This window comes from Sus scrofa, chromosome 5 (assembly GCF_054392235.1).
Source record: "Sus scrofa isolate SSC_HxYL_T2T_F1_AM1 chromosome 5, Sscrofa_HxYL_maternal_Yorkshire_Landrace_v2.0, whole genome shotgun sequence".
Lineage (NCBI taxonomy): Eukaryota > Metazoa > Chordata > Mammalia > Artiodactyla > Suidae > Sus > Sus scrofa.
The window spans coordinates 23,103,483-23,128,826 of NC_139387.1; the positions used below are offsets into that span (position 1 = coordinate 23,103,483).

Consider the following 25,344-nt stretch of genomic DNA (forward strand, 5'->3'; position numbering starts at 1 on the left):
TCTTTACTCCATTCTCACTGCTTTCAAGTCCACATTTTTTGCCTCTGTTTTTACATTTTGCATTTACTTCTCAACCTCTTATTCTCTGGATTTCAGTGTCACCTGTCTTTATTAAGCCCTCCATCATGTATTTTCTTATAACCTAATTCAGTAGAAACCATAATATGAATCTAATTCCATATAAGCATAATAATACATGCTTAGAAGTCTCTTGCCATGGTCCATGCACTGGTGTGAACATATTACAGATGTAATGCATATAAGCCTTAGAATATCCTGTGAGGTAGGGAGGTATATAATCTCCATTTTAAAAAAGGGAAAAATGGGTCACAGAGAGATAAAGTGTGTGGCCACTGTTTCCTAGATACATGGTAGCCACCCAGAAGGGCTCCAGAGTCTCAGGCCTGAATCATTGCACTCTGGTTATTGATGCACTTTTACTTGAATATCTTGGATTCATGACAACAGTATTTGTATTGGTAATTAAAACAAAGGTAGTGTTTTTATATAATTCATTGTCAAAACTGAGGTGCTTGAGAAGCAATGATAGGCGGGAATAATAAATAATTAGATTGATTGATGCACCTGATATGAATGGGCTGTTGAGGGAAAAATCTCAATGAGTGCAGTCACTGAATTCATGTGTAGTATCAGGGCTGATGAATATTAAACATCACCCAAGTGCAGCCAGCGGGTTTTCCTCTCTATATTTTTTTCTTTTGTCTTTTTATGGCTGCACCCACAGCATACGAAAGTTCCCAGGCTAGGGGCTAGATCAGAGCTGCAGCTGCTGGCCTATTCCCCAGGCACAGCGATGCCAGATCCATGCCACATCAGTGACCTACACCACAGCTAAAGGTGATGCAAGATCTTCAACCCACTGAGCAGGGCCAGGGATGGAGCCTGTTTCCTCATGGATACTAGTTGGGTTTATTATCATTGAGCCATTGTGGGGACTCCACCATTTTATTGTTTATTCCTGTTGGTATATTGATTCTTCCATGTTGGCTCAGTATTTCTTTCAGTGAAATATTAAGGCCGAAGAATAGGGATTATATTATCCTAGGTTAAAAGATCAATAGCTAGCTGAAAGTTATTTTTCATCTATCCTCTATTGTATTGACAGGTAATCATAGTTTTCTAACCTGTAAGTAAGGTCTTCAGGGATCCACATTCTTTTACCTTTACTAAATGCAAAATGGATTTCCTATTAATAAGCCATTTTCCTGTGTTTTTATAATATTTTCCTCAGAAAGTACTGATACTTGTATTAGGGGAACTTTAAAAATTTTTTTTCCCTTTATTTACTAACTTTAGAAATAATTAGTTGTTCCCCTAACACCATCCACATATGACCAAGGAGATTTTTTTTATTTAAGGTATAATTGACATGTAACATTAGATTAGTTTCAGGTATATAACAGATCACTGCATACATTGTGAAATAATTATTTCACGGTTTAGTGTAGTTAACACCCATCACCTATATAGTTACCAAACATGTTTTTCTTGTGATGAGTCCTTTTATAAGATCTACTCTCTTACTCACTTTCACGTATGCAATACAGTATTATGACCTCTAGTCTCCATGCTGTAAATTCCATCCCCAAAACTTATTTACTTTATAACTGAAGTTTCTATCCTTTGAGCCCCTTCATCCATTTCTCCCACGACTCTGCACTCCTGTCCTCTGAAACCACTAATGTATTCTTTGTTTGTCAGCGAGGATTGTTGTGTGTGTGTGTGTGTGATGTGTTGTTTCTTTGTTTCTGTGTTTTAGATTCCACATATAAATGAGATCATATGGTGTTTGTCTTTTTCTGTTTAATGTATTTCACAGAGTTTTGAACAATGTCTTTCTCTCTTTCATCTGAGCCCGTAAACCCTGTCTGCTTCTGCTGTAGGCTCAGTATACAGGATAGTTTCCATGGTAGACAGGTACCATCTCAGGGAGGGATATTAATTGAGTCTCAGGATAGATCAAGTTTGATGGAAAGCTAATACGCTCTTGAAGATTGCATTATCATCGATGGTGACCATGGTTCACACTGAGAAGCTCTGTCCCATTTTCTTTTTCTCATTAACTCAGTTCACCACCCAGCCGTTCTCCTGATATTTGACTCAGCTTTGTTTGGGTCTTAAAACTAATTCACATTTAATAATCAATAGTTTGCTTGTATCTGAATCTAGTCTTACATAAATATTAAATATTTGATAATGCCAACATATTCAAATTGACCAATTATTTAAAATTATTTATTTTACAAAGTATTTTATTTATGCAAAAAATAAAATTTCAGTATGTGAGTCTGCAATTGATTTGTGTGTGTGTGTGTACTCATGATTTTATTTTTGTGTGTCCATATGTATTTGTGGGAGTTTTTATTTCTGAATATTCCTCAACCAGGCCTGTCCTCAACCAGGCCTGTTAATGATTTCTAGGGCCATCACTCTAGAAAAAAATAATTGTATCTCATAAATGACTACAGGATAGTCCCATCAAATGCTAATTGTATTGGTTATTTAAGTCTATCATGTTGCTTAAAGAGAGAAATCTATCATGGCATTTCCCATCAACCTCCCACTTCTGCCAGAACACATGCATACAATGCTGTGAAAAATAACTGAGGCCTCAAACATTTTCATACTTACTCTTTAAGCAGTAAAATAGTTCATGGCATCCGTTGACCATTTATTTGAACATTCTCATAATGAGAACAGGCTAAACAGGAATATGCTAGTAGAGACCTGAAAGCAAAGTTTTCTGAGGAACCGCACTCAGCTAGGAAATCCCTGGAAATGCCCAGAGCCCTCCTACATGATAGAGAATTAATAAGAGAGCCTCTGCCATTTTACCCCAAGAATATGTGTTCTTCTCTTTCTAGATTAAAAAGGGAAAGAAAAAGAAAAAAAGGAATGTCTAGTCTCTAGGGTTAGGCATTCCCTGGGCTATTGAGCAATTATGGACAGCTGATCTTCTGAATTTATTCATCAGACAACCATAGTTGGCACCAAATATTATGGCTAGTTCATTTCTGTATTCTACTTATAACAAGAGTCATTAGAGTAAACAAAGAAAAGAGTCCTTGGAGACCCAGCTTTGAAAGTCATTAAGGAATTTTAATATACAATGTTGGCCGTCAACTTCACAGCAATAGGGACAGTGCCCTTAAGATCAAGAAAATGCAGCAATAGCATTAGATACATTGTGGTGATGCAGGCTAATAGAAGTCAAATGATGAAGTGATATTTTTTCTGTCTTGTCTAAGGCAATGAAACTGACCTGAGAAAGCATTTTCTCTTTCTTTCAATTAAGTAACTCACTGGTGTCCTAGTGATTAAGAATTCATTATTGTCACTGCTGTGGCGTGGGTCCCATCCCTGGCCTGGGATCTTCTGCATGCCAGGGCTTGGCCAATAAAATCAAGGAACTCATAAACATTATGAAAAATATGAAGGTAAAAAGGAAAAAAAAGTGGCATAGAGATTACCACTGTAAATAAAATATTTTAGAAAAGCAATGTCATAGATTTTCCCACTCAAACATAAGTACATAAGTAAACTTGCAAAAAAAAAAAAAATGTAACCTACCATTTTCACCCAACCAATGATGGTTGTCTTTAGTTATCAATATGAGGAGATTTATGGCAATTATTAATGATTGAATGTATATAATTTTAATCTCTATTTGATAATAAGTGCCACCAGTTTGGTGGTACTTACCACTATGCCACAGCAGTGGCAACATTTACTTCTTAATCACTAGGACACCAGTGAGTTATTAATTGAAAGAAAGAGAGAATGCTTTCTCAGGTCAGTTTCATTGCCTTAGACAAGACAGAAAAAATGTCATTTCATCATTTGACTTATATTATCCTGCATCACCACAATGTAAACTTAAGTTGTTTACATTTCTTATTTTTAATAATAAAACACTTTAAAGTTTTCAATAAATATATTTGTTCCCATGACTGCTTTTACACCAGACCAGTCCTGTAGGAGAAATTCTTAGCAGTAGGTAGAAAAGTTTTTATATTTGTATGGATTTTGATACAGATTTCTCATCAGTTGTGTTAAAAATATATGTAATCACAATCCAGAAATAAAAATCAGGAGTGTGAACACGATACATGTGTAGTCTTAATAGATTGTCCTAGAAAAAGGCTCAGCATCTTTCTGTGTACTAAAAGAGTTCTCTGCAAATACACAAAAATAGAAGATCAGTAGACAGTTCAGTTCATCACTTTGATTCCCTTAGTATAAAGGGACATCAGTAGAGGGTCCTGGGGGAAATTGTCTCCAAGAAAGAGTAGAGATGTCAGAGTATAATGAACGATAAAACCACCTTGACTACAGCAGCAGACTCTTGAGAGGCTGAGTGAGACTTTAAGAAAAAAGCTGGGAAGGTGCCCTTAGATATTTGATAAGTTCCAGATAAACAAGCCCAAAGCTCATTGAATTCTCTTTCTTCTTTTGTGTCCTCCAGTCACTATCACGTTTTTCTTTTTATGTTTTCTGAATCCCAGCCATTAATTTCTGTTGACATTTGTTGAGAACCTATTATATATTCTGTGCACTATTCAAGGTGGTAATATTACAGCAGTGAACAAAGTGGGCAGAATCACTACTGGCTCCTGTTGGCTTAACTTAGCTATGTTTGGGACTTGCATTATATTATATATTTCTGCAGTAGTCTTGCTTTGTATCATAAAGATGGTTTTATTATCTCAGCACATTTTATCAGATCACTGCCACGTGGGTGATGAGTTAATGTAGAGGCTGTGTACTTCCACGTTAGAGAGAATCCAGTCACTAAACTCTAAATCTTTGGCTTTAAAGCTTTTTTTTTTTACAAGACAGATATAGACCTCCTGGTGTATAAACCCGTAGCATTGGAATACATTCCTTTTTACTCTAACTCATTAATATTTTGGAAATTATCTTATTCCTGTTTGAGAAGAGCAACTGTATTTGTATTCTTTTTAGAATTTTGGTTTTAAAGAAAGTAATGGATGCTATGGCTTCATTATTATCCTGTTAGTTCCAGAATTTGATTTTTTATTTTGCAATTAAGATTTAATTTTTTTTAATCGAATAGAGCCAGGTTAGAGTTTAAGTAAGGCCCTTTTCCTAGAAATTTTATTTCATGTTCTCTTGATATGGCATGTCGTCTTGGGGAAAATTTATTTACAACAAGAGTTGAAATGTCTCAGTGTGTTTATTTACAAAAGCATTGAAATGATGATTTGGGGGCCAAAATTCAGGAGTAACAGTGTTATAAGCATTTAATGTGAACATACGGTAGAACAGGGTACAGTAGGTAAGAACTAAAGATTATGGAGTTCCTGCTGTGGTGCAGCAGGTTAAGGATCCAGCATTGCTGCAGCTCTGGAACAGGCTGCAGCTGCAGCTCGGATTCAGTGCCTGGCCTGGGAACTTCCATAGGCTGCAAGTGTGGCAGAAAGAGGAAAAAAAGATACTTGAAGAGTATGACTTTAAGGTGCACTGCTCCTTTTGTATTTACATTTCTATTTTATGTTGCTTTCAACGTTCTTTGCTGCTTTGAGATCAATGACAATCTTCTGATTAAGTCTGTGAAAGTTTGTTTCACTTGCTTGTTCCTCAGGGTATAAATAAATGGGTTTAACATGGGGGAAACTGAAGTAGTGAGCACGGACACACACTTATTAATTGCGACATCATCCTTTGCTGAAGGTTTGACATAGATGAAGATACAACTGCCATAGGTGATAGAAACCACTATCAGGTGAGAAGAGCAGGTAGAGAAGGCCTTCATCTTTTGCTGGGCAGAAGGGAACTTTATGATGGTCTTGATGATGTAGGTATAGGACATAACTACACACAGAAGTGTCATGATGTCAGCACAGCAAGGGCCACAGCCATCTGTTCTATGAACCGTGTGTCTGAACAAGATATCTTCAGCAGAGGAGAAGCATCACAGGCAAAATGATCAATGATATTAGAGTCACAGAATTCCAGGTTTAAGCCCAGGCACAGTGGTGGAAATATGACCAACCAACCTGCTATCCAACAGCAGCCGACAAGCCATCCACAGACTCTGCTGTTCATGATGGTCGCATAATGTAAGGGTTTGCAGATGGCCACGTAGCGGTCATAGGACATGGCGGCCAGGAGAAAAAATTCTGTGGCTCCAAAAAGGATGACAAAAAATAATTGAGCCACACAAGCATTATAGGAGATAGTTTTGTCCCCAGTTGATAAGCTGTATAGGAACCTGGGGATGCAGACTGTAGTGAAGAAGGTTTCTAAAAAGGAGAAGTGTTTGAGGAAAAAGTACATGGCAGTTTTAAGGCGAGAATCTACCAAAGTGAGTATAATGATGGTCATGTTCCCAGTTATACTCAGCATGTAGGAGACAAACAGAAATAGAAAAATGAGAACCTGCATTTGAGGATCATCTGTCAGTCCCAGAAGTATGAATGTAGATAATGACATATGGTTTCTCATCACTGACTTGTCCTTCTTCTCGAACTCCCCACCAACTCAAGTGACACTGAACTGAGAAAACTTGTATGAAGTTATGATGCCAAGGCCATAGTGTAAAAAAAAAAAAAATCCAATCAATGCAATCAATAGTCATTTTCTTATTTGGCCTGATAATGACCCATGAAATGTGAGGAATTCTCTTCTCTTTGATGTGCATAATAAGTCTCCTCAAGATTATCTCTTTCTGACATCAGTTTGTACTGCAGTCCATATCTTTATACCCTCTTGTCTGTTCTCCCATCTCTATTTTTCAATTTATCTAAATTCTGCCGTTTATTCTCTGAACTGTATTTAGCTGTAGATTTAGAAAGCATTATCCATGTGATATAACTTTGTGGATATTATAATGTCTTTTTGCTCCTATAAGTCTTCACTACCCATCAGGTTGAATGGACTTATGAGTTACTTGGAAGGGTTGGTTACTATTAAATGCAAGTAAGTGGCTGAGTTTGACATTATATAGAGGCTATGTGTGCAGTGTTGGAATGTTTGCTTCTACTGCAATGACCAAAGAAGTTATTTCATTGTAGTTTTCTTTTGGTATCAGAATTGTCATCTGGATACCACCCAGTGTTTTCCAGTTTTGCTCTTTGTCTCTAAGTTTCTACATGAATACCCAATTTTCCTTCCATTTTCACTCTGACAGAACACTGTTTTATACATGCTACATCAACAAGATACCTACTCCAGTATTGGGTAAATAACAGTATAAATGGAAAACAAACAAACAAACAAAAAAACAGTGGAATTTAACCGCAATGTTCATACTTTTGAGGTCCTGAGGGCTGAGTGAAGACAGGATGAGAACACAAGTTGGAGGAGACCAAGGGGTCATCATGATTTCTTGTCAAATAGTAACTTGGACTGGATCCTGCAACAGAAAGGATGTTAGTAGGAAAACTGGGAAAATCCAAATAACGTCTGTGCTTAATTGATTTATTGTATTTTTATTTAATTATTTTTCAATTAATCTTTGACTCTTCTGGAACCCCCAAGTCTGAGCTGCAAGCTTGGCCCTCCTGGATTTCCCAGGGACTCATGAACTTCAGCCAGGTCCGTAGCCTGTTGTGCTTGCTCAGCCCACAGGTGCTGGGATAGTGAGTCAGGAAACATGTGTGAGGCCCAGCTTCCGCCTATCTGATCTGGGACACCAAGAAAGCCTGCAAAATGTGCTGCAGCGGTGGGGGCATGGGCGTTGGAGGTGGTGGCATCATCGCTGCTTGCCCAGGACTGGTTTGGGACCACGAGCCATCCTTAAATGTGTATTTTAGTAATTAGTGTTCCTTCCATAACGTGAGTAATTGAACTACAATTATGCAGGGTGCTTACCATTAGGGGGAGCTGGCTGAAAGATATCTGGGAAATGTCTGCACTATTTTTTCACCTTTTCTGGAAGCACAATTTTACTTCATAATGAAAAATTTACCAATTAGAAAGAAAGAAGAAAGAAGACTGCATGGCCACACCTAACGGTATGGGAGAAAAATGTCGTCCACTGTGTTTCCAGGGATGATGGCTAGGGCTAAGACACACAGAAATTTCTGCCAGGTAGACTAAACATCATCATCCAGAGTTTAGTTTTGATGAAGAGCAAATGTTGGAGTAGTCAGAGTTCAGAGTAAGCGAGTTTACAAAGAAGGGTTCATGGGATGATGACTGGAGAATAAGTGATATAGAGATAATAAATAGTATCTGAAACTTGAGGTTTTGTGCCTCTCCAAGCTTCGTTTGATTTGGATTTATTCATTCACTTTCCCTTTACATCTTTGACAGGAGTTCAGCTTTTTTAATCAAGTCAAGGAAAGCTTGCTTCATATGCTTGTTTCTCTGTGTGTAAATGAAGGGATTCAACATTGGTGACATAGAGGTAATATGGAGTGAAATTCCTTTATTAATAGCTGCCTCGTCCTTGGCTGAGGGTTTGACGTAGATGAAGATGCAGGTGCCCTAAGTAATGGAAACCACAATCATGTGGGAAGAACAGGTAGAGAAGGCCTTCTTCCTTTGCTGGGCAGAGGGAAACCTTAGAATAGTCTTGACGATGTAAATGTAGGAAAGAACTACACACATGATGGTGATGATGACCTCAGCACTGCACATGCTATAACCATCTGTTCTGTCCCCCGTGTGTCTGAGCAAGAGACCTTCAGAGAGGAGAAGTGTCACAGCAAAAGTGATCGATGACATTCGAGTCACGGAATTCCAGGCCCAAACCCAGCCTCACTGGTGGGAGTGTGATCATTAGTGCTGCTACCCAACGGAAGAGGATGAAGTTCTTGCAGACTCTGTTGCTCATGATGGCCGCGTAATGCAGGGGTTTGCAGATGGCCAAGTAGCGGTCATAGGACATGGTGGTCAGGAGGAAGAATTCTGTCCCTGCAAAGAGGTCTGTAAACAACAGTTGACTGGCACAGTCATTATGAGTGATGGACTAGTCCCCAGAGGATACGCTGTACAAGAATCTGGGAACACAAGCAGTTGTGAATGAAATCTCTAAGAAGGAGAAATTTTGGAGGAAAGAATCCATAGGTTTTTTTTACAGTGAGAATCGATAAGAGTGAGGGTGATGATGGTTAGGTTTCCAGATAGACTCAACATGTAGGAAAGAAAGAGAAAAATGAACAGCAGAATTTTCAGTGGAATGTCATCTGTCAGCCCCAGCAAGATGAAGCTTGTTACTGTGGTTTGGTTTTGCATCATTGCTTATTATCTCTTGCCCAATCTTCTTGAAACCAAATATGGAAGACGTTGTAGGAAAAACTCCAGAGCCCTGGCTACTTTCTAACCTCGAAAGAAGTGAATCTGAGAGTGATTCCTATGCAATTGTTTCATGGAGAAGCAAGCACAGAGTGCATGACAGTGTTTCATCACCCCTTTGTGAGACACAAACTGACTATTCATTTTTCTTTTTTTTTGGCCCCACTTGCGGCACGCAGAAGACCCAGGCCAGGGATCGAACCTGTGCCACAGCAGTGACAACGCTGGATCCTTTACCCACTAGGCGACCAAGAACTCCTGAATATTCATTTTTAAATCCTGTTATTTCATACTGCGGCTTCAAATGAACGTACAGCTTAGCTATAATTAGTGTCAGTTCAGCATATCACCTTATTACTATCAGTGGAAAAAAATCCCCTTTAATAAGTTGCTTTATCAAGTCTGGTTACCCTAAACTTCCCATCTTTGGACATGCTTCTTGAAGACAAGTACCTCTCCCCAACCCTAACCATGTTCTTTGTTAAGAAAATCCTAAGGCTAAAGTTCACATGTGTGTGGATTATTAAACTGGCAGGTATCACATAGTTTATCCTGTTTGAGCATATTCAGTCCAACTTATAGAAGGTGTGCCCAAGACATCTTTACTTGATATATTTTCTTAAAGATTCATCTAAATGTGTTCTTGTCCTGTCTGGGAAGTTCCCACGTGGCACAGCAGGTTGAGGATCAGGATCCAGTATTGCCGTAGCTGTGGGGCAAGTTGCCACTGAGGCGTGGGCTTGATCCCTGGCCTGGGAACTTCCACATGAAACAGGTGTGGCAGCAAACACACTCACATACACACACACACATAAAACAAAGAAAACAAAACAGACGTGTGCTCTAGTCCAAACACTTCAAGTTTTCCTGGTTGAAATTTTATTTCAAATGTGTGTACTTAATATTCGTTATATTCATCCTTGGCTGTATTTTCCTGCCACTGTTGGGATAGACTATGTTATGTATTTTAATGCTACCTAGGATATCCTTGTGTTACAAAGAATTTCTCCCCAGTTTACAAGCTGAAGTCTGGAATTGTATCATTGGGTGGATTACTTTGTTTTTGATTCCTTTAACAGTGAAACCCCTAATGCATTCTAACAAGCTTGTACAGTTTCCTATTTGCTAGAACTTGAGAGTTTCGTTTCTCTTTTCTAATCAAAGGGTTCTCAGTAAGAGCAGTTTTTTGATATTAAAATCCTAAACTGGTTTCTATAAACATTTGAAAAGCTGTATCCATGATATTTGAAATGTTTTTGGTCAAACTTGTTTCAGCTTGAAACTCGCTGAGTCACACTTTTATAAAAGACATTTAGCTGTATCAGTTTTAAGAAGCCTCGATCACTTCTTAATCATACTTCAGCATTTTTACTTATGTTCCATCTATGTGATAATTGTGTCCTTTGCCCTTTTAACACTTTTTACCTCAATTCATCTAATGTTTGCACCAATTTAACTACTCTAGACAAGGTCACCAATAATCTCTCTCATGTTTCACTCATTAAACATAATTGAGTCTTCATTTACTTCAAACTCTCTGTATAAACTTCTAACTTATGAAAGTGATGACAGCATAATTTCCACTCTCTCACATGTTCCTGAATTTCTTCCTACCTCTCTGTCTGTTCTTTTTCATTCTCCTTCGTGGTGCCTTTTCTTTTGCAAATCATTCTGCTTGTTGATCAGCCTGAAATCTGTTTCTAGAGGCAGTCTTCCTTCACTCTGCTCTTTGTGTAGGAGAGTCTCATACGTAAAATAACTTCAGATAAGCTGATGATTTTCAAATATATATCTGTGGGAAAAATACATCTTACAGTCTAGAGGCTTCAACATTCAGCTCATTCTTGGGCATCTAGATGAGATTTAGAGGGTTGAGTTTAGACTTTGCCTTTTTCCTTTCTGAGTGTCCTTGGGCACTTTGCTTAACATGTGTAACTTGTGCATTTTTGCAAGAGCAGAATTTAAATTAAAAATACTATATACTTCTTAGTGTAGGACTAATGAGTGTAGATAATACATATAATATCTACAGCTGCATCTAGGACATGGTGAACCTTCATTACTCTTTAAGCATTCTGATTTTGTTTTCTTAGTGTTTCCTTTCAAGAGTCCTCTAGATGTGTACATTTCAAGATTTTCAACATGGCACTCATTCTTGTGTTTCCTTCCCTATCCATCCTAAATCACATAAGATTTTATCTATTGAGAAACTAAGATATGGCTGATTTTGCTGTAGGTACTAATGCTAAAAAGAGCAAACAGGTAACTCTATTGATCTCTAGTTATGCGTGGAATACATATTTCCACTGAGTCCATTCTCTTCAACCTTCACTCTTCTAAAACTAAATAACATTTCAAACTACTCATTTCTTTTTCAGAGCTATCTAAATTAATTCATTGCTATCTCAGTTTTAAACAGATAAGTCTGTAGTTCCTGTTGTGGCTCAGCAGTAATACACCTGACTAGTATCCATGAAGATGAGGATCCATCCTTGGCCTCATTCAGTGGGTTAAGTATCTGGTGTTGCCTTGAGCTGTGGTGTAGATCACAGACACAGCTCAGGTCTTGCATTGCTGTGGCTGTGATTTTGGTCAGCGACAACAGCTCTGTTACAATTCAGCCCCTAGCCTGGGAAAGTCCATATGCTGTAGTTGTGGCCATAACAATAAATAAATAGATAAATAAAGAGATGGATGGATGGATAGATAGATAGATAGATAGATAAATTGTGATATTTGGCTGGGACCAAGAAACTAGAATGTTGAATGAAGGAAGAAACTGAATTACCAAAGAACATATTTACTCTAATGGAAAGTAATCGTGGCTTTAGTTGTATAATCCCGACAGTCCCAAAGATGAAACTGAATGTTTAAATGGGCTCAAATATGTGCACAGATGCCCTTCTCAAGAAGACATACATATTCACAGGCAGTTTTTTATGATGGATAGTGCTCTCTGACTTGCCAACAGCCTCTCATTAAAGATTCTTTTCCTCTTTCAACCTAGGAAACAGTTTCTTCGATCTCAAAGCTGAAAAAAAGTCATGTATTTTAAATGTCTGTGGAATATAAGATGATTCTTAGAAGATTTTGAAAAAAAATAATTTCTGATCTCTCTTGGCAAAGAGATTTTTTACACAGTGAAGATGAATATTTCATTATCTCAGGCTCTTTTGGATAAGCAGGAGCCCTCTGTGTGGATAAATAAGACTCCTTTGTGACTAAAGTTCTAACATGACCAAAGGATCTAATGTGCACTGAATTTTGACAAAATACCTAACACAGGCAGCACTGGGAATCATGTCATTGGAGACAATAAGAGGCAGCAATTTTAAGGACACATTCTAGTGCAAAATACTAACTTTCTGATGAAAAAATATTTATGGATACTTTTCCTCTCATGGATGATAAAGTGTTATAAAAATACAATAAATTTGCTTCATGTCTGTTTTTGTTTTTTGCTTTTAATTTTATTTTTTTATTATTACTCAAATGAATTTATCACATCTGTAGTTGTATAATGATCATAACAATCTGATTTCACAGGATTTCCATCCCACAGCCCAAGCACATCCCCCAACCCCCCAAACTGTCTCCTCTGGAGACCATACGTTTTTCAATGTCTGTGAATTAGCATCTGTTTTGCAAAGAAGTTCAGTCTGTCCTTTTTTCAGATTCCACATGTCAGTGATAGCATTTGATGTTGGTGTCTCATTGTATGGCTGACTTCACTTAGCATGATAGTTTCTAGGTCCATCCATGTTGCTAAATATGCCGGTATTTCGTTCCTTTTAATGGCTGAGTAATATTCCATTGTGTATATATACCCATCTTCTTGATCCACTCCTCTGTCGATGGACATTTAGGTTGTCTCCATGTTTTGGCTGTTGTAAGTAGTGCTGCAATGAACATCGGAGTACATGTGTCTTTGCGAGTTGTGATTTTCTCTGGATAGATGCCCAGGAGTGGGATTGCTGGATCAAGTGGTAGTTCTCTGTTTAGTTTTCTGAGGAATCTCCATACTGCTTTCCACAGTGGTTGCCCCAATTTACAATCCCACCCACAGTGGAATAGTGTTCCTTTTTCGCCACACCCTCTCCAGCACTTACTGTTTGTAGACTTTTGGATGATGGTCATTCTGGCTGGTGTAAGGTGGTACCTCAGAGTGGTTTTGATTTGCATTTCTCTCATAATGAGTGACGTTGAACAACTTTTCATGTGTTTTTTGGCCATCTGTATGTCTTCTTTGTAGAACTGTCTATTTAGATCTTCTGCCCATTTTTGGATGGGGTTGTTTGTTTTTTTGGTATGGAGCTGCAGAAGTTGTTTATAAATTTTGGAGATGAATCCCTTGTCAGTGGATTCACTTGCAGAGATTTTCTTGCATTGTGTGGGTTGTCTTTTTGTGTTGTTTAGGGTTTCCTTTGCTGTGCAGAAACTTTGAAGTTTGTGTAGGTCCCATTTGTTTATTTTTGTTTTTGTTGTCAGTACTCTGAGAGGTGGATCTGAGAAGATCTTGCTGTCATTTATGTCAGAGAGTGTTTGGCCTGTGTTTTCCTCTAAGATTTGATAGTGTCTGGTCTTATATGTAGGTCTTGAATCCATTTGGAGTTTATTTTTGTGTATGGTGTTAGGGAGTGTTGTAATTTCATTCTTTTCCATGTGACTGTCCAGCTTTCCCAGCAGCACTTATTGAACAAGCTGCCCTTTCTCCATTGTATATCCTTGCCTCCTTTGTCATAGATGAGTTGGCTGTAGGTGCATGGGTTGAATTCTGGGCTTTCTATCCTGTTCCACTGATCTCTATTTCTGTCTTTGTGGCAGTACCATGCGGTTTTGATGGTTGTTTCTTTGTAGTATAGTATCAAGTCCGGGAGCCTGATTCCTCCAGTTCCATTTTTCTTTTTCAGGATATCTTTGGCTATTCTGGGTCTTGTGTGCTTCCAAACAAACTTGAAAATATTTTGTTTGAGTTCTGTGAAAAATGTCCTTGGTAATGTGATAGGGATTGCATTGAATCTGTAGATTGCCTTTGGTAGTATAGTCATTTTGATAATATTAAATCTACCAATCCAGGAGCATGGTATATCTTTCCATCTATTTGTGTTATCTTTGATTTCTCTCATCAGTGGCTTATAGTTTTCAGAGTACAGGTCTTTCGTCTCTTTAGGTAGGTTTACTCCTAGGTATTTTATTCTTTTGGATGCGATGGTAAACGGGATTGCTTCCCTAATTTCTTTTTCTGCTCTTTCATTGTTATTGTATAGAAATGCTGTCGATTTCTGTGTATTAATTTTGTATCCTGTGACTTTGCCAAATTCATGGATGAACTCTATCAGGTTTCTGGTAGAGTCTTTAGGATTCTCTAGGTATAGTATCATGTCATCTGCAAATAGGGGTAGTTTTACTTCTTCCTTTCCAATTTGGATTCCTTTTATTTCTTTTACTTCTCTAATTGCCATGGCTAGGATTTACAGAACTATGTTGAAGAGTAGTGGCGAGAATGGACATCTTTGTGTTGTTCCTGATCTCAGTGGGAATTCTTTTAGGTTTTCACCATTGAGAATGATGTTCACTGTGGTTTTGTCATATATGGGCCTTATCATGTTGAGGTAGGTTCTCGCTATGCCCACTTTCTGAAGGGTTTTGATCAGAAATGGGTGTTGGATTTTGTCAAAGGCTTTTTCCACGTCTATTGAGAGGATCCTATGGTTTTTATTCTTCAGTTTGTTAATCTGGTGTATCACACTGATGGATTTGTAGATATAGAAGAACCCTTGCATCCCTGGGATAAATCCAACTTGATCATGATGTATAATTTTTTTGATGTATTGTTGGATGTGGTTTGCTAGTATTTTGTTGAGGATTTTTGTATCGATGTCCATCAGTGAAATTGGCCTGTAGTTTTTTTTTTTTTGTGGTATCTTTGTCTGGTTTTGTTATCAGAGTGATGATGGCCTCATAGAATGAGTTTGGGAGTATCCCTTCCTCTGCAATTTTTTGAAATAGTTTCAGAAGGAGAGGTGTTAGCTCTTCTCTAAATGTTTGATAGAATTCGCCTGTGAAGCCATCTGGTCCTGGACTTTTGTTTGTTGGAAGATTTTTAATCACAGTTTCAATTTCAGTATTTGTGATTGGTCCATTCATCTTTTCTCTTTCATCTTGTTGTAGTCTTGGAAGATTGTACTTTTCTAAGAATTTGTCCATTTCCTCTAGGTTTTCCATTTTATTGGCATATAGTTGCATATAGTAGTCTCTTATGATCCTTTGTATTTCTGTGATGTCCGTTGTTACTTCTCCTCTTTTTTGCTTGATAAGTCTGGCTAGGGGTTAATCAATTTTGTTGATCTTTTCAAAGAACCAGCTTTTCGTTTCATGGATCTTTTCTATGGTTTTCTTTGTTTCTATTTCATTGATTTCTACCCTGATCTTTATGATTTCTTTCCTTCTGCTAACTTTAGGTCTTGTCTGTCCTTCTCTCTCGAGGTGCTTGAGATGTAAAGTTAGCTTGTTTATTTGAGCTTTTTCTAGTTTCCTGTGGTGGGCTTGTATTGTTATAAACTTTCCTCTTAGAATGGCTTTTGCTGTATCCCATAGGTTTTGGAGTGTCGTATCTTCATTGTTATTTGCTGCTAGGCATTTTTCAATTTCCTCTTTGATTTCTTCAGTGATCCATTGGTTGTTTAGTAGCATGTTGTTGAGTCTCCACGTGTTTGTGTTTTTTGCAGTTTTTTTTCCTTGTTGATTTCCAGTTGTATAGCATTGTGGTCAGAAAAGATGCTTGATATGATTTCAATTTTCTTAAAGTTACCGAGGTTGGATTTGCAGCCCAGGATGTGATGAATCTTAGAGAATGTTCCATGTGCACTTGAGAAGAATGTGTATTCTGTTGCTTTTGGATGGAATGTCCTATAAATGTCTATGAAGTCCATCTGGTCTAATGCATCATCAGGGCCTGTGTTTCCTTATTTATTTTTGGTCTGGCTGATCTGTCCATTGCTGTAAGTGGGGTGTTAAAGTCCCCCACTATGATTGTGTTGTTGTCAATTTCTCCTTTTAAGGTTGTCAGCAGTTGCCTTATATATTGTGGTGAACCTATGTTGGGTGCGTAGATATTTAAAATTGTTATATCATCTTCTTGGATTGATCCTTTGGTCATTATGTAATGTCCTTCTTTGTCCCTTAAAATATTCATTTTAAAGTCTACTTTGTCTGATATGAGTATTGCTACTCCAGCTTTCTTTTGATCCCCGTTTGCATGAAATATTTTCTTCCTTCCTCTCACTTTCAATTTGTATGTATCCCTAGAAGAGAGGTGGGTCTCTTGAAGACAGCATATATATGAATCTTTTTTTTTTTATCCATTCAGCCAGCCTGTGTCTTTTGGTTGGGGCATTTAGTCCATTAACATTTAAGGTAACTATTGATATGTATGTTCTTGTCTATGTCTATTTTTGATTGGAAAATATATATGTTTGAAATTTGTATATATGTGTAGTTTTCTAAGTCAACAACTGTTAATATTTACATGGTGAAAATATAGGTTTGCATCATAATTTTGTTCATTATAGTCTTTATGGATAAATCATTATTTAATAAAGTTCCTCATATTTTACTTATAAAATTATATGTTAAAAATTTTATATAGACATCCTTTTTTTAAAAACATAATTTATATTGTCAGAAGAGGAATTCCTAAGGCAAAAGCCACTTACGTTTTGGAATTTCGAGGTATATAATCACACTTTACTTCCAGTGTGTAATACTACTTCTGTACACAAGTGTTTGGTTCACTCATTGGCAACTTGAGATTATGGGACCTGAAGGAATTGCACCTTGATTCCTTGCTTGAGTTCTGCGTCAACTAGAGAGAGAAAGTAGGCAAGTAAATATGGAGTAAACTACCAGTTTTATTACAGAGGTGTTGAAAACATGGCTTAGAACATCCCAATAAGAATATCTTGAGTTGGTCATAGCTTTCAGATAGGCAGTGCTAGAAATCCAAGTCCACTCCAGCACCTTGGACAGACCCTTTTACTGCAAGATTTTAAACAGTCTGAAATCTGCCTGTAGAAAAGCTAGTGTAACAGAGGAAAGGGAACAGGATGGATTGAAGGTATCATATCTTTGTTCAAAATCCACCCATCAGGGGAAGGTTAGGGAGGAGGGAATTTAGGATATTGAACAAATAAACTATTGAACAATATCCATGTTTTAGAAATAAAGCATTAGAGTACCTACCTGTCTTTACAATCTAATTGTAAATATATTTATCTAGGTTTTATTAAGTATAGATTATATATTTTCCATATAGATTATAGATTTTTAAATAATTAAAATTATTTAAGATTGCAAATCTGACTGGTTTCACTGTTTAAATTAGAATAGTTTGCATTTTTCATTGAAAAATTCTATGAATCATGTTTTTTAAATTTTCAGGAATTAGTCTATATTAAATACACCTCCAATTGGAGAGTACATGAAGTGTAGGGACTATGTTTTTCTTCCTGATATTGACCACATTCCTAATATTTTTTTCTGAACCAAATTGCCTTAAAATTTAAGCCCTTGGTTAACAATGCCATATGGTTATATCACTCAAAGGAGAAAATCACTTCCTTTAAGATAGAATACCTTCCTCTTTCCCAGCTTTCTTCTTCTTCTTTTTTTTGGGGGGGGGCATGTCCAAGATGTAAAAGCTCTGGGGCCAGGGATCAAAGCGACACCACAAATGTCACTGGTGCCACAGCAGTGTCAATGCCAGATCCTTAACCTTCTGTGCCACCAGGGAACTGCTAGAAAGACACCTTTGCATGGCCTAAAAATGTTAATGAAAAATGAACCTTTCTACAGAAAAGAAAATTATGGACATAGAGAACAGACTTGTGGTTGCCAAGGGGGAGGGAGTTTGATGGAATGGGAATTTGGGGTTAGTAGATGCAAGCTATTGCCTTTGGAATGGATAAGCAGTGAGATCCTGTTTTATAGCACTTGGAACTATATCTAGTCACTTATGATGGAGCATGATAATGTGAAAAAAATGTATATGTGTATGTGTGACTGGGTCACCTTGCTGTACAGTAGAAAATAGACAAAACACCGTAAATCAGCTGTAATGGAAAAAATTAAAATCATTATAAAAAAAGGAAATTTACCTCCTATTCTTTTTCCAATACCAAGTACTTAAATTTGCTATCTAAAACAGGCCATTTAAGATCAAATACTATAGATACTTTGGTACTAAAACTTCCTAGGTAGAGATATTCCAAATTTATGGTTAATAATTCTTACAGTATATAGATTCTTACAATATATAGGCTTAGTGTCCTTAGAAATTAGTTCTAGAATGTTAATTTGTGAAACAAAATTCTCTCACCCTTGTGCATTACACGTATAAAGAAGATTACAAAATCATCCTCCCCAAGTTTTAATTCTGTATATTCTTTTTTTGTTCCCAGCAGTTTTCCTGGTATGTATACTTGATATATAAAAATGCACGTATTCAATGAAGACAGTTAGCTGAGTTTACACCTATACCTACATCTCCGAAACCATAGCCACAATCAAAGTCATGAACACTCCACCACCTTTATTTTCCAGTAGAGGATAGTTGATGTTTGGCTAGAATTTGGATTTTTTGTTTGTTTGTTTGTTTGTTTTCAAAAACTAAAGCCTGCATTGGTATTTTCTAAATTGGATTAATCCCTTCAAGGACTTAAAAGATGTCCGTCTAGCTTGGCCACTTTCAAAGAATCTGAAATGATAATCAGATAATACATTTATTATGACACCTCTTTATTCTTTATTCCAGCATACAGACAATTTATTTTTCTTAAAAGTCAATCCTTTTAGCAGTTATGTCAAAAATCTAACTTTCTGAGAAATGCCTGTTTTAAAAATGTCCATATATTTAAACCCTGAGAGATATTTTTATTTTGCAGATGATATGTATTTAACTTTCCAATTTATTGTCTCATCCAGTGTTCTTCATTTCTCATGGCATCGTTAAGAGTACATGTCACTATTTCTCTTAGTTGTAAAATCAATTTATTGTTTTTTTTTTTCTTTTAGTGTAGGTATACTGTGATGAATTCACTTAGTTTTTGTTTTCCTGAAAATTTCTCAGTTTCCCTTTAATAATACTTTGATATATAACACATAACTCATAACAAAAAGTGTAATGAGGGTGCAGAATTAAATTTTACTGGTTAATAATTCCTTATAAATACATATCCAGCTAAATAACCACCACCTGGATAAAGATATAGAATTTCACCAAGAGTCAAGTTAATTCTCTGTCAGTCAAGATTCTACCAAAGGTAGCCACTGTTCTAAGTTCTCTTATTATATTTTACTCTGGCTTGTTTATGAGCTTCATCTAAAGGAATTAATATGCTATGCCTCTGTATCCATCTTATTTTGTGCAACATTTTTTGGAGTGTTTGTGACATTGAAAAAGTTGTAAGATATAGCAATAGCTTGATCTTTTTTAACGCCGTAGGTTGACTCAATGTATAAGCACGCCAAAGTTTATTTGTATTGCTGGTGATGTCCATTGAAGTTGCCATATCTTGCTTATTTTTAATAGTCCAGTAAGAAGTTCTTATATATAATTTTTATTTACATATGCATACATTTCTGGTGGTAACATACCTAAGATTTTATTTGCTTGTCGTGTGGTATATTTTACAAAGTGCTTGTATCAGTTACACTCCTGTGAGTAGTGTGTTAAGTACACCACATTTCATTAGCACTGTGGATGAGTGCCTGTATGTGTGCCTATAATCATATCTGTGGTCCATGTTCTTTTTTTTGTTTTTTTGTTTTTTTGTCTTATGTCTCTTTAGGGCCGCACCTGTGGCATATGGAGGTGCCCAGGCTAGGGGTCTAATCAGAGCTGTTGCAGCCAGCCTATGCCAGTGCCACAGCAATGCCAGATCCCCAGCAATGCCAGATCTGAGCTGCATCTGCAACCTACACCATAGCTCATGGCAATGCAGGATCCTTAACCCACTGAGCGAGGCCAGGAATCACACCCACAACCTCATGGTTCCTAGTCAGATTTGTTTCCGCTGCACCACGAGGGGAAGGCCCTATGTTTCATGTTCTTAATTGCCATTTAAGTATTTCTTTACGTGAAGCTCCTCTTGAGGTTATTTTGCTCATTTTCTTTGCTTTTTAATCAACATTATTGGGGTATAATTGATAAAAAGATAATATATCCACTTAAGAAAGTAAAGTTTGAGAAATTTTCAAAAATAAATCCATATAAGTAATCACCACACCACAAGATATATGAAAGTTCTTTATCATCCCGAAACATCCCCTCATGATGCTTTGGAGACAGTGCACTCCATTCTGATCTCTCAGAAGTTCCTGGGGTAGAGGTTGAATCAGAGCTGCAGCTACAAGGCCTACAGCACAACCACAGCAATTCTGGATCCAAGCAGCAGCTGTGACCTATACCACAGCTTGAGTAATGCCAGTCCCTTGTCCCATTGCATGAGGCCAGGGTTGAAGCCTGCATCCTCATGGCCGCTATGTTGGGTTCTTAATCCACTGAGCCGTAAAGGGGAACACGCATTCTGATCTCATTTGATCACTGACCTGCTTCTGTCACTATGGATTTTGTTAATGTTGTTGTTGTTTTAGAATGTTAAAACTATGAAATGCAGCATGTGTGACATCTTTTATTCAGAATAATATTTTTGAAATTTTCTATTTTCTTTGTTCTAGCAGTTTATTCCTTTGGGCAATTGAGTGGTTTTCCATGGTAGGAATATACCAAAATAGGTTTCTCTGTTCTGTGATGAACATTTGGGATGTTTACACTTTCGAGCAGAGTGAATCCGGGTGCTACAAACATTCATCTATTTAATTTTGGGGATGTCTGTTTTCATTTTTCTTCAGTAAATAACTAGGAGAGCATTTATAAGACATACAGTAACTAGGTTTAACTTCATATGAACCTGCCGGAATATTTTCCCAACTGGTCGTATCAGTTCATGTGTGTCCACCATCACTGCATGATGGTTCCAGCTGCTCTGTGTCCTTGTTTGACTTACGTTGTCAGCCTGGAGTCTAACTGTAGCTGTTCTAATGAGGGTGTGAGTCATTTTAGTTATAATTTGAATTTTTCTGATTATTGGTTTTATTGAGCTCGTTTCCTGTGCCTATTAACTATTCTTGTAACTTCCTTTATGAAGTGTCTACTGAGTATTCTTGACCATATTTATTTGGTTTTTATTATTGAGCTTTGATAGTATTGTTAAAGATACTTGCATCTATGAGCATGAGGGGTCTACACTTTCATGGTGATTTCTTTGTCTAGTATTAGTATCTGATTTATGCAGATTTCTTAAAATGAGAAAGTATTCTTTCCTCATGTGTTTTGAAAGAATTTTCATAGATTGGATTATTTATCCCTTTGATGCACCAATGAGGCAACATAATTTTGGAGTTTTCTTTGTGAAAAGATTTTTAGGTATTAATTCAGTGTGTAAAATAGAAAGAGATGTATGCAAATGTTCTGTTTATTTTTGTGTGAAGTTTGTAATTTGTATCTTTCAAAGATATTTCCCATTTCATCTAAGATGTCAACTATATTGGTGTCCCAATGCTCAAAATTTTCCCTAATTACTATGTTAACATCTCAACAGATGGATGATAACTAGACTTATTGTGGTGATCATTTCATCATGTATAAAAATAGAGTCATTATGCTGTACACTTGAAAGTAATATTTTATGTCAATTATAATTCGTTATTAAAGAATGTTATCTCTACTCTGATATTGTAAAAACCCTGGGAAAAACATCTAAAAGAAGAAAAATCAATGACTTAATTATGATAGGCTCTGTGTACAGGATTAAAAATGATGTATTTTGTTCCTCACAAAGCAATGATTAATAATTAGTACTTTAGTTTATGAACTGAAGTGAAAATGAATGATTAAATGCCAGTGAGGTCATCCTGATTGGTCTATAAGCTAAGAAAATATAGTATTGGTTGTTAGCCTTATGAAAAAAAATAAGGTAGATGTGCATTTTTGGGTAGGTATATCAAGAGATACATTTTACTTTCCTAAAAGAAATGCAGTTTTTTTGAGTGAGTCCTGAAAGGCTTGTTTAACTTGCTTATTCCTCAGAGTATATATAAAAGGATTCAGCATTGGTGAAATGGAAGAAATAAGCAATGCCACACCTTTATTGAGATTTACCTCTTCCTTGGCAGATGGTTTGATGTAGATGAAGATGCAGCTGCCATAGGTGATGGAAACGACAATCATGTGGGAAGAACAGGTAGAAAAGGCTTTTTTTCTTTGTTGGGCAGAAGGGAATTTTAGAATCGTCCTGATGATGTTTATGTAGGAGAGAACTACACACACAAGGGTGATGATGAAGGTCAGTACAGCACAGGCTATAACCATCTGCTCAATTAACCAGGTGTCTGAGCATGAGATCTTCAGGAGAGGAGATGCATCACAGCCAAAATGATCAATGAAATTAGAATCACAGAATTCCAGATGAAAACCTAAGCTGAGCGGAGGGAGGATAATCAGAAGTGCTGCCAGCCAACAGCAGGCAACCATTGTTTTGCAGAGTTTGTTGCTCATGATTGTCATATAATGCAGAGGTTTACAGATGGCCACATAGCGATCATATGCCATGGTGGCCAAGAGAAAGAATTCAGTTACCCCAAAAAGATCTATAAAAAATAGTTGAATGGCACATGCATTATAGGTAATTGTTCTATCCCCAGTTGATATACTGTATAGGAATCTTGGAATGCAGGCAGTTGTAAATGAGATTTCTAGGAAAGAGAAATTTTGGAGGAAAAAATACATGGGGGTTTTAAGGTGGGGATCCAGCAGGGTTAGGGTGATGATGGTCAGATTTCCGGTTATACACAATATGTAGGTGAGAAATAGAAAAAGGAAAAGCAAGAGCTGCAGCCGAGGATCTTCTGTCAGTCCCAGAAGGATGAATGTTGTTATTGCAGTGTGGTTTCTCATTAATAACTCCTGGATTTTGCCAGCCCTACATGTAAATATCAGAGAGATATGAACTGCAGAAGATATAATGACACAATCAGCCAGTGTGAGCACTCTCTTGCATATTTGACTCATCCAGCACCCATGAGTTTTACTTGTTGATCCGAGGAATGCATTTCTTATTTTATGGTGAGCTGATCTCCCCAGTCTATTTATACATAATGACAAGTGAAATTAATTATAAACTTTAGTTTTTGAATTACAGACTAACTTTTCCTTTAGTAAACTCCTAAAATTAATTTATAATGAATTAAGTATTTTTAGCTCCTACCCTGGGTTTTGCATTTTTTACTATATTAAATTTATTTTTCATTTAATATATTATAGGTAGTTTATAGTACTGCCAAATGTTTTCCTTCAGTTCTTAAGCAAAGTTTTAAAAACATAAATTAACTGCACTTTCATTCATTTGCTTTAAAGTTTGGGAATTATTTAAATCCTAAAATAAAGCTTTATGCTATAATCCAAACAGGACATTTCAATCCTTTCTTAAGAATTTTTTATATTTTAATTTTTATATTTGCTTTCTAATGAGTGATCATTCATTTTCAGGGCAAAACATGTTTTGACTCTAAAACATCCACATTTGTAGTTTTGTGGTTCTAGTCAAAGCTTCAGTTCCTGTATCTTACATTACTTCCTGGATTACATTGTGCAGTACAACCTGGTTACTTTGTTACACTTTCATCACCTTCTAAGGTAATGCTGAGTATAATGTATCAACTTCTGCAGGATATAAAAGCTGTATGTTGATGCTTTATTTAATTACTTGAAATATATTTTGAAACATATTGAAGCATATTTGATTGAAACATATTTACACACCATATTTTGGAGGAGAAGTCAAGACAAAAGTTGCTGAATATCCTCCCCATGAAACTCTCTTTCCTCCTGTTTCATTTCTTTCAAGTCCACATTTTTGCCTCTATTTTTACATTTTGTATTTATTTCTCAGTGGCTTACTCTCTGGCTTTCAACCTCACAGTTTTGATAAAGCACTCCATTATGTATTTTCCTATGAATTAATTCAATATAAATATAAATTTATTTCCATACAATCATAATAATAACATGCTCACACATCTCTTGCTATGGTCCAGGCACTTGTCTAAGTATATTACAGATGTCATCCATACAAGCATTATGATATCCTGTGAGGTAGGGATTTGTATGTTCTCCACTTTAAAAATGGGAAATCTGGGGCACAGAGAGATAAAGTCTATGTCCACTGTTTCCTAGATGAATAGTAGCCACCCAGAAGGGCTCCAGAGTCCTGGCCTGAATCACTGCACTCTGGTTATTGATACACATTTACCTGAATATCTTGGTTTCATGACAACATTATTTGTATTGGTAATTTAAACAAAGGTACTATTACTATATAATTCATGGTCAAAACCAAGATACTTGAGATGCAAAGAGGAGAAGGAGTAATAAATAATTATGTTGATGCTTCTGATGCAGATGTGCTCTTGAAGGAAAAATCTAAATGTGTGCAGTCACTCAGTTCGTGCGGCTGATGGGGCTGCACATCACCAAAGTGCAGCTAGCTAATTTTCTATCCTATTCTTTATTCCTTTATACAAATATTGATTCTTCCATGTTGGTTCAATATTTCTTTCAGTGAAATATTAAGGCTGGAGAGTAGGGACTATATTGTTCTGGCTTAATAAGATCAAGGTCGGTGAGAATCATTTCTCACATATCCTCAATTATACTGATAATCGTAGTTTTCTAACCTATAAGTAATGTCCTCAGGACTCCAGTCTTTTGCGTTTACTGAATACAAAATGCATCTCCTAGGAATAAGCTATTTTCTCGTGTTTTTAGAATATTTTTCTCAGAAATTACTCATACATGTACTATCAGAGCCTTTTTTTTAAAGAAAATTTCCCTTTATTTACTAATTTTTAAAATAATTAGTTGTTCCTTTAGCATTGTCCACATATGACCAAGGAAATTTTTTTTAAATTAAGGTATAGCTACATTTTAATGTTATATTACTT

General features: G+C 36.6%; 4 protein-coding genes and 2 pseudogenes across 4 annotated transcripts in view; 3 read left to right on the top strand and 3 right to left on the bottom strand.

The window, feature by feature from the left end:
- LOC146403204 (uncharacterized) overlaps nt 1-25,344 on the top strand; it is a 732,844-nt gene that overhangs the window by 473,349 nt on the left and 234,151 nt on the right. The gene's annotated exons all lie outside the window — the stretch shown is intronic.
- LOC100738529 (olfactory receptor 6C2-like) overlaps nt 1-25,344 on the top strand; it is a 68,765-nt gene that overhangs the window by 10,833 nt on the left and 32,588 nt on the right. Inside the window, exon 2 of the mRNA XM_084955855.1 lies at nt 22,519-22,586. The gene's annotated coding sequence lies outside the window, so the exon portion shown is untranslated. The remainder of the gene's footprint in view (nt 1-22,518; nt 22,587-25,344) is intronic.
- On the bottom strand, nt 5,534-6,489 carry LOC110258870 (olfactory receptor 6C2-like; annotated as a pseudogene).
- Nucleotides 8,287-9,225, bottom strand: LOC146403211 (olfactory receptor 6C2-like; annotated as a pseudogene).
- LOC100512715 (olfactory receptor 6C68) lies at nt 22,361-23,374 on the bottom strand. The gene is given in 3 exon segments (XM_003126243.4): nt 22,361-22,603; nt 22,605-22,646; nt 22,649-23,374. Coding segments are annotated over 3 exon segments (936 nt in total). The 5' UTR covers nt 23,300-23,374.
- Nucleotides 22,500-25,344, top strand: part of LOC110258988 (olfactory receptor 6C2-like) — a 50,169-nt gene continuing 47,324 nt past the window's right edge. Inside the window, exon 1 of the mRNA XM_021082281.2 lies at nt 22,500-22,586. The gene's annotated coding sequence lies outside the window, so the exon portion shown is untranslated. The remainder of the gene's footprint in view (nt 22,587-25,344) is intronic.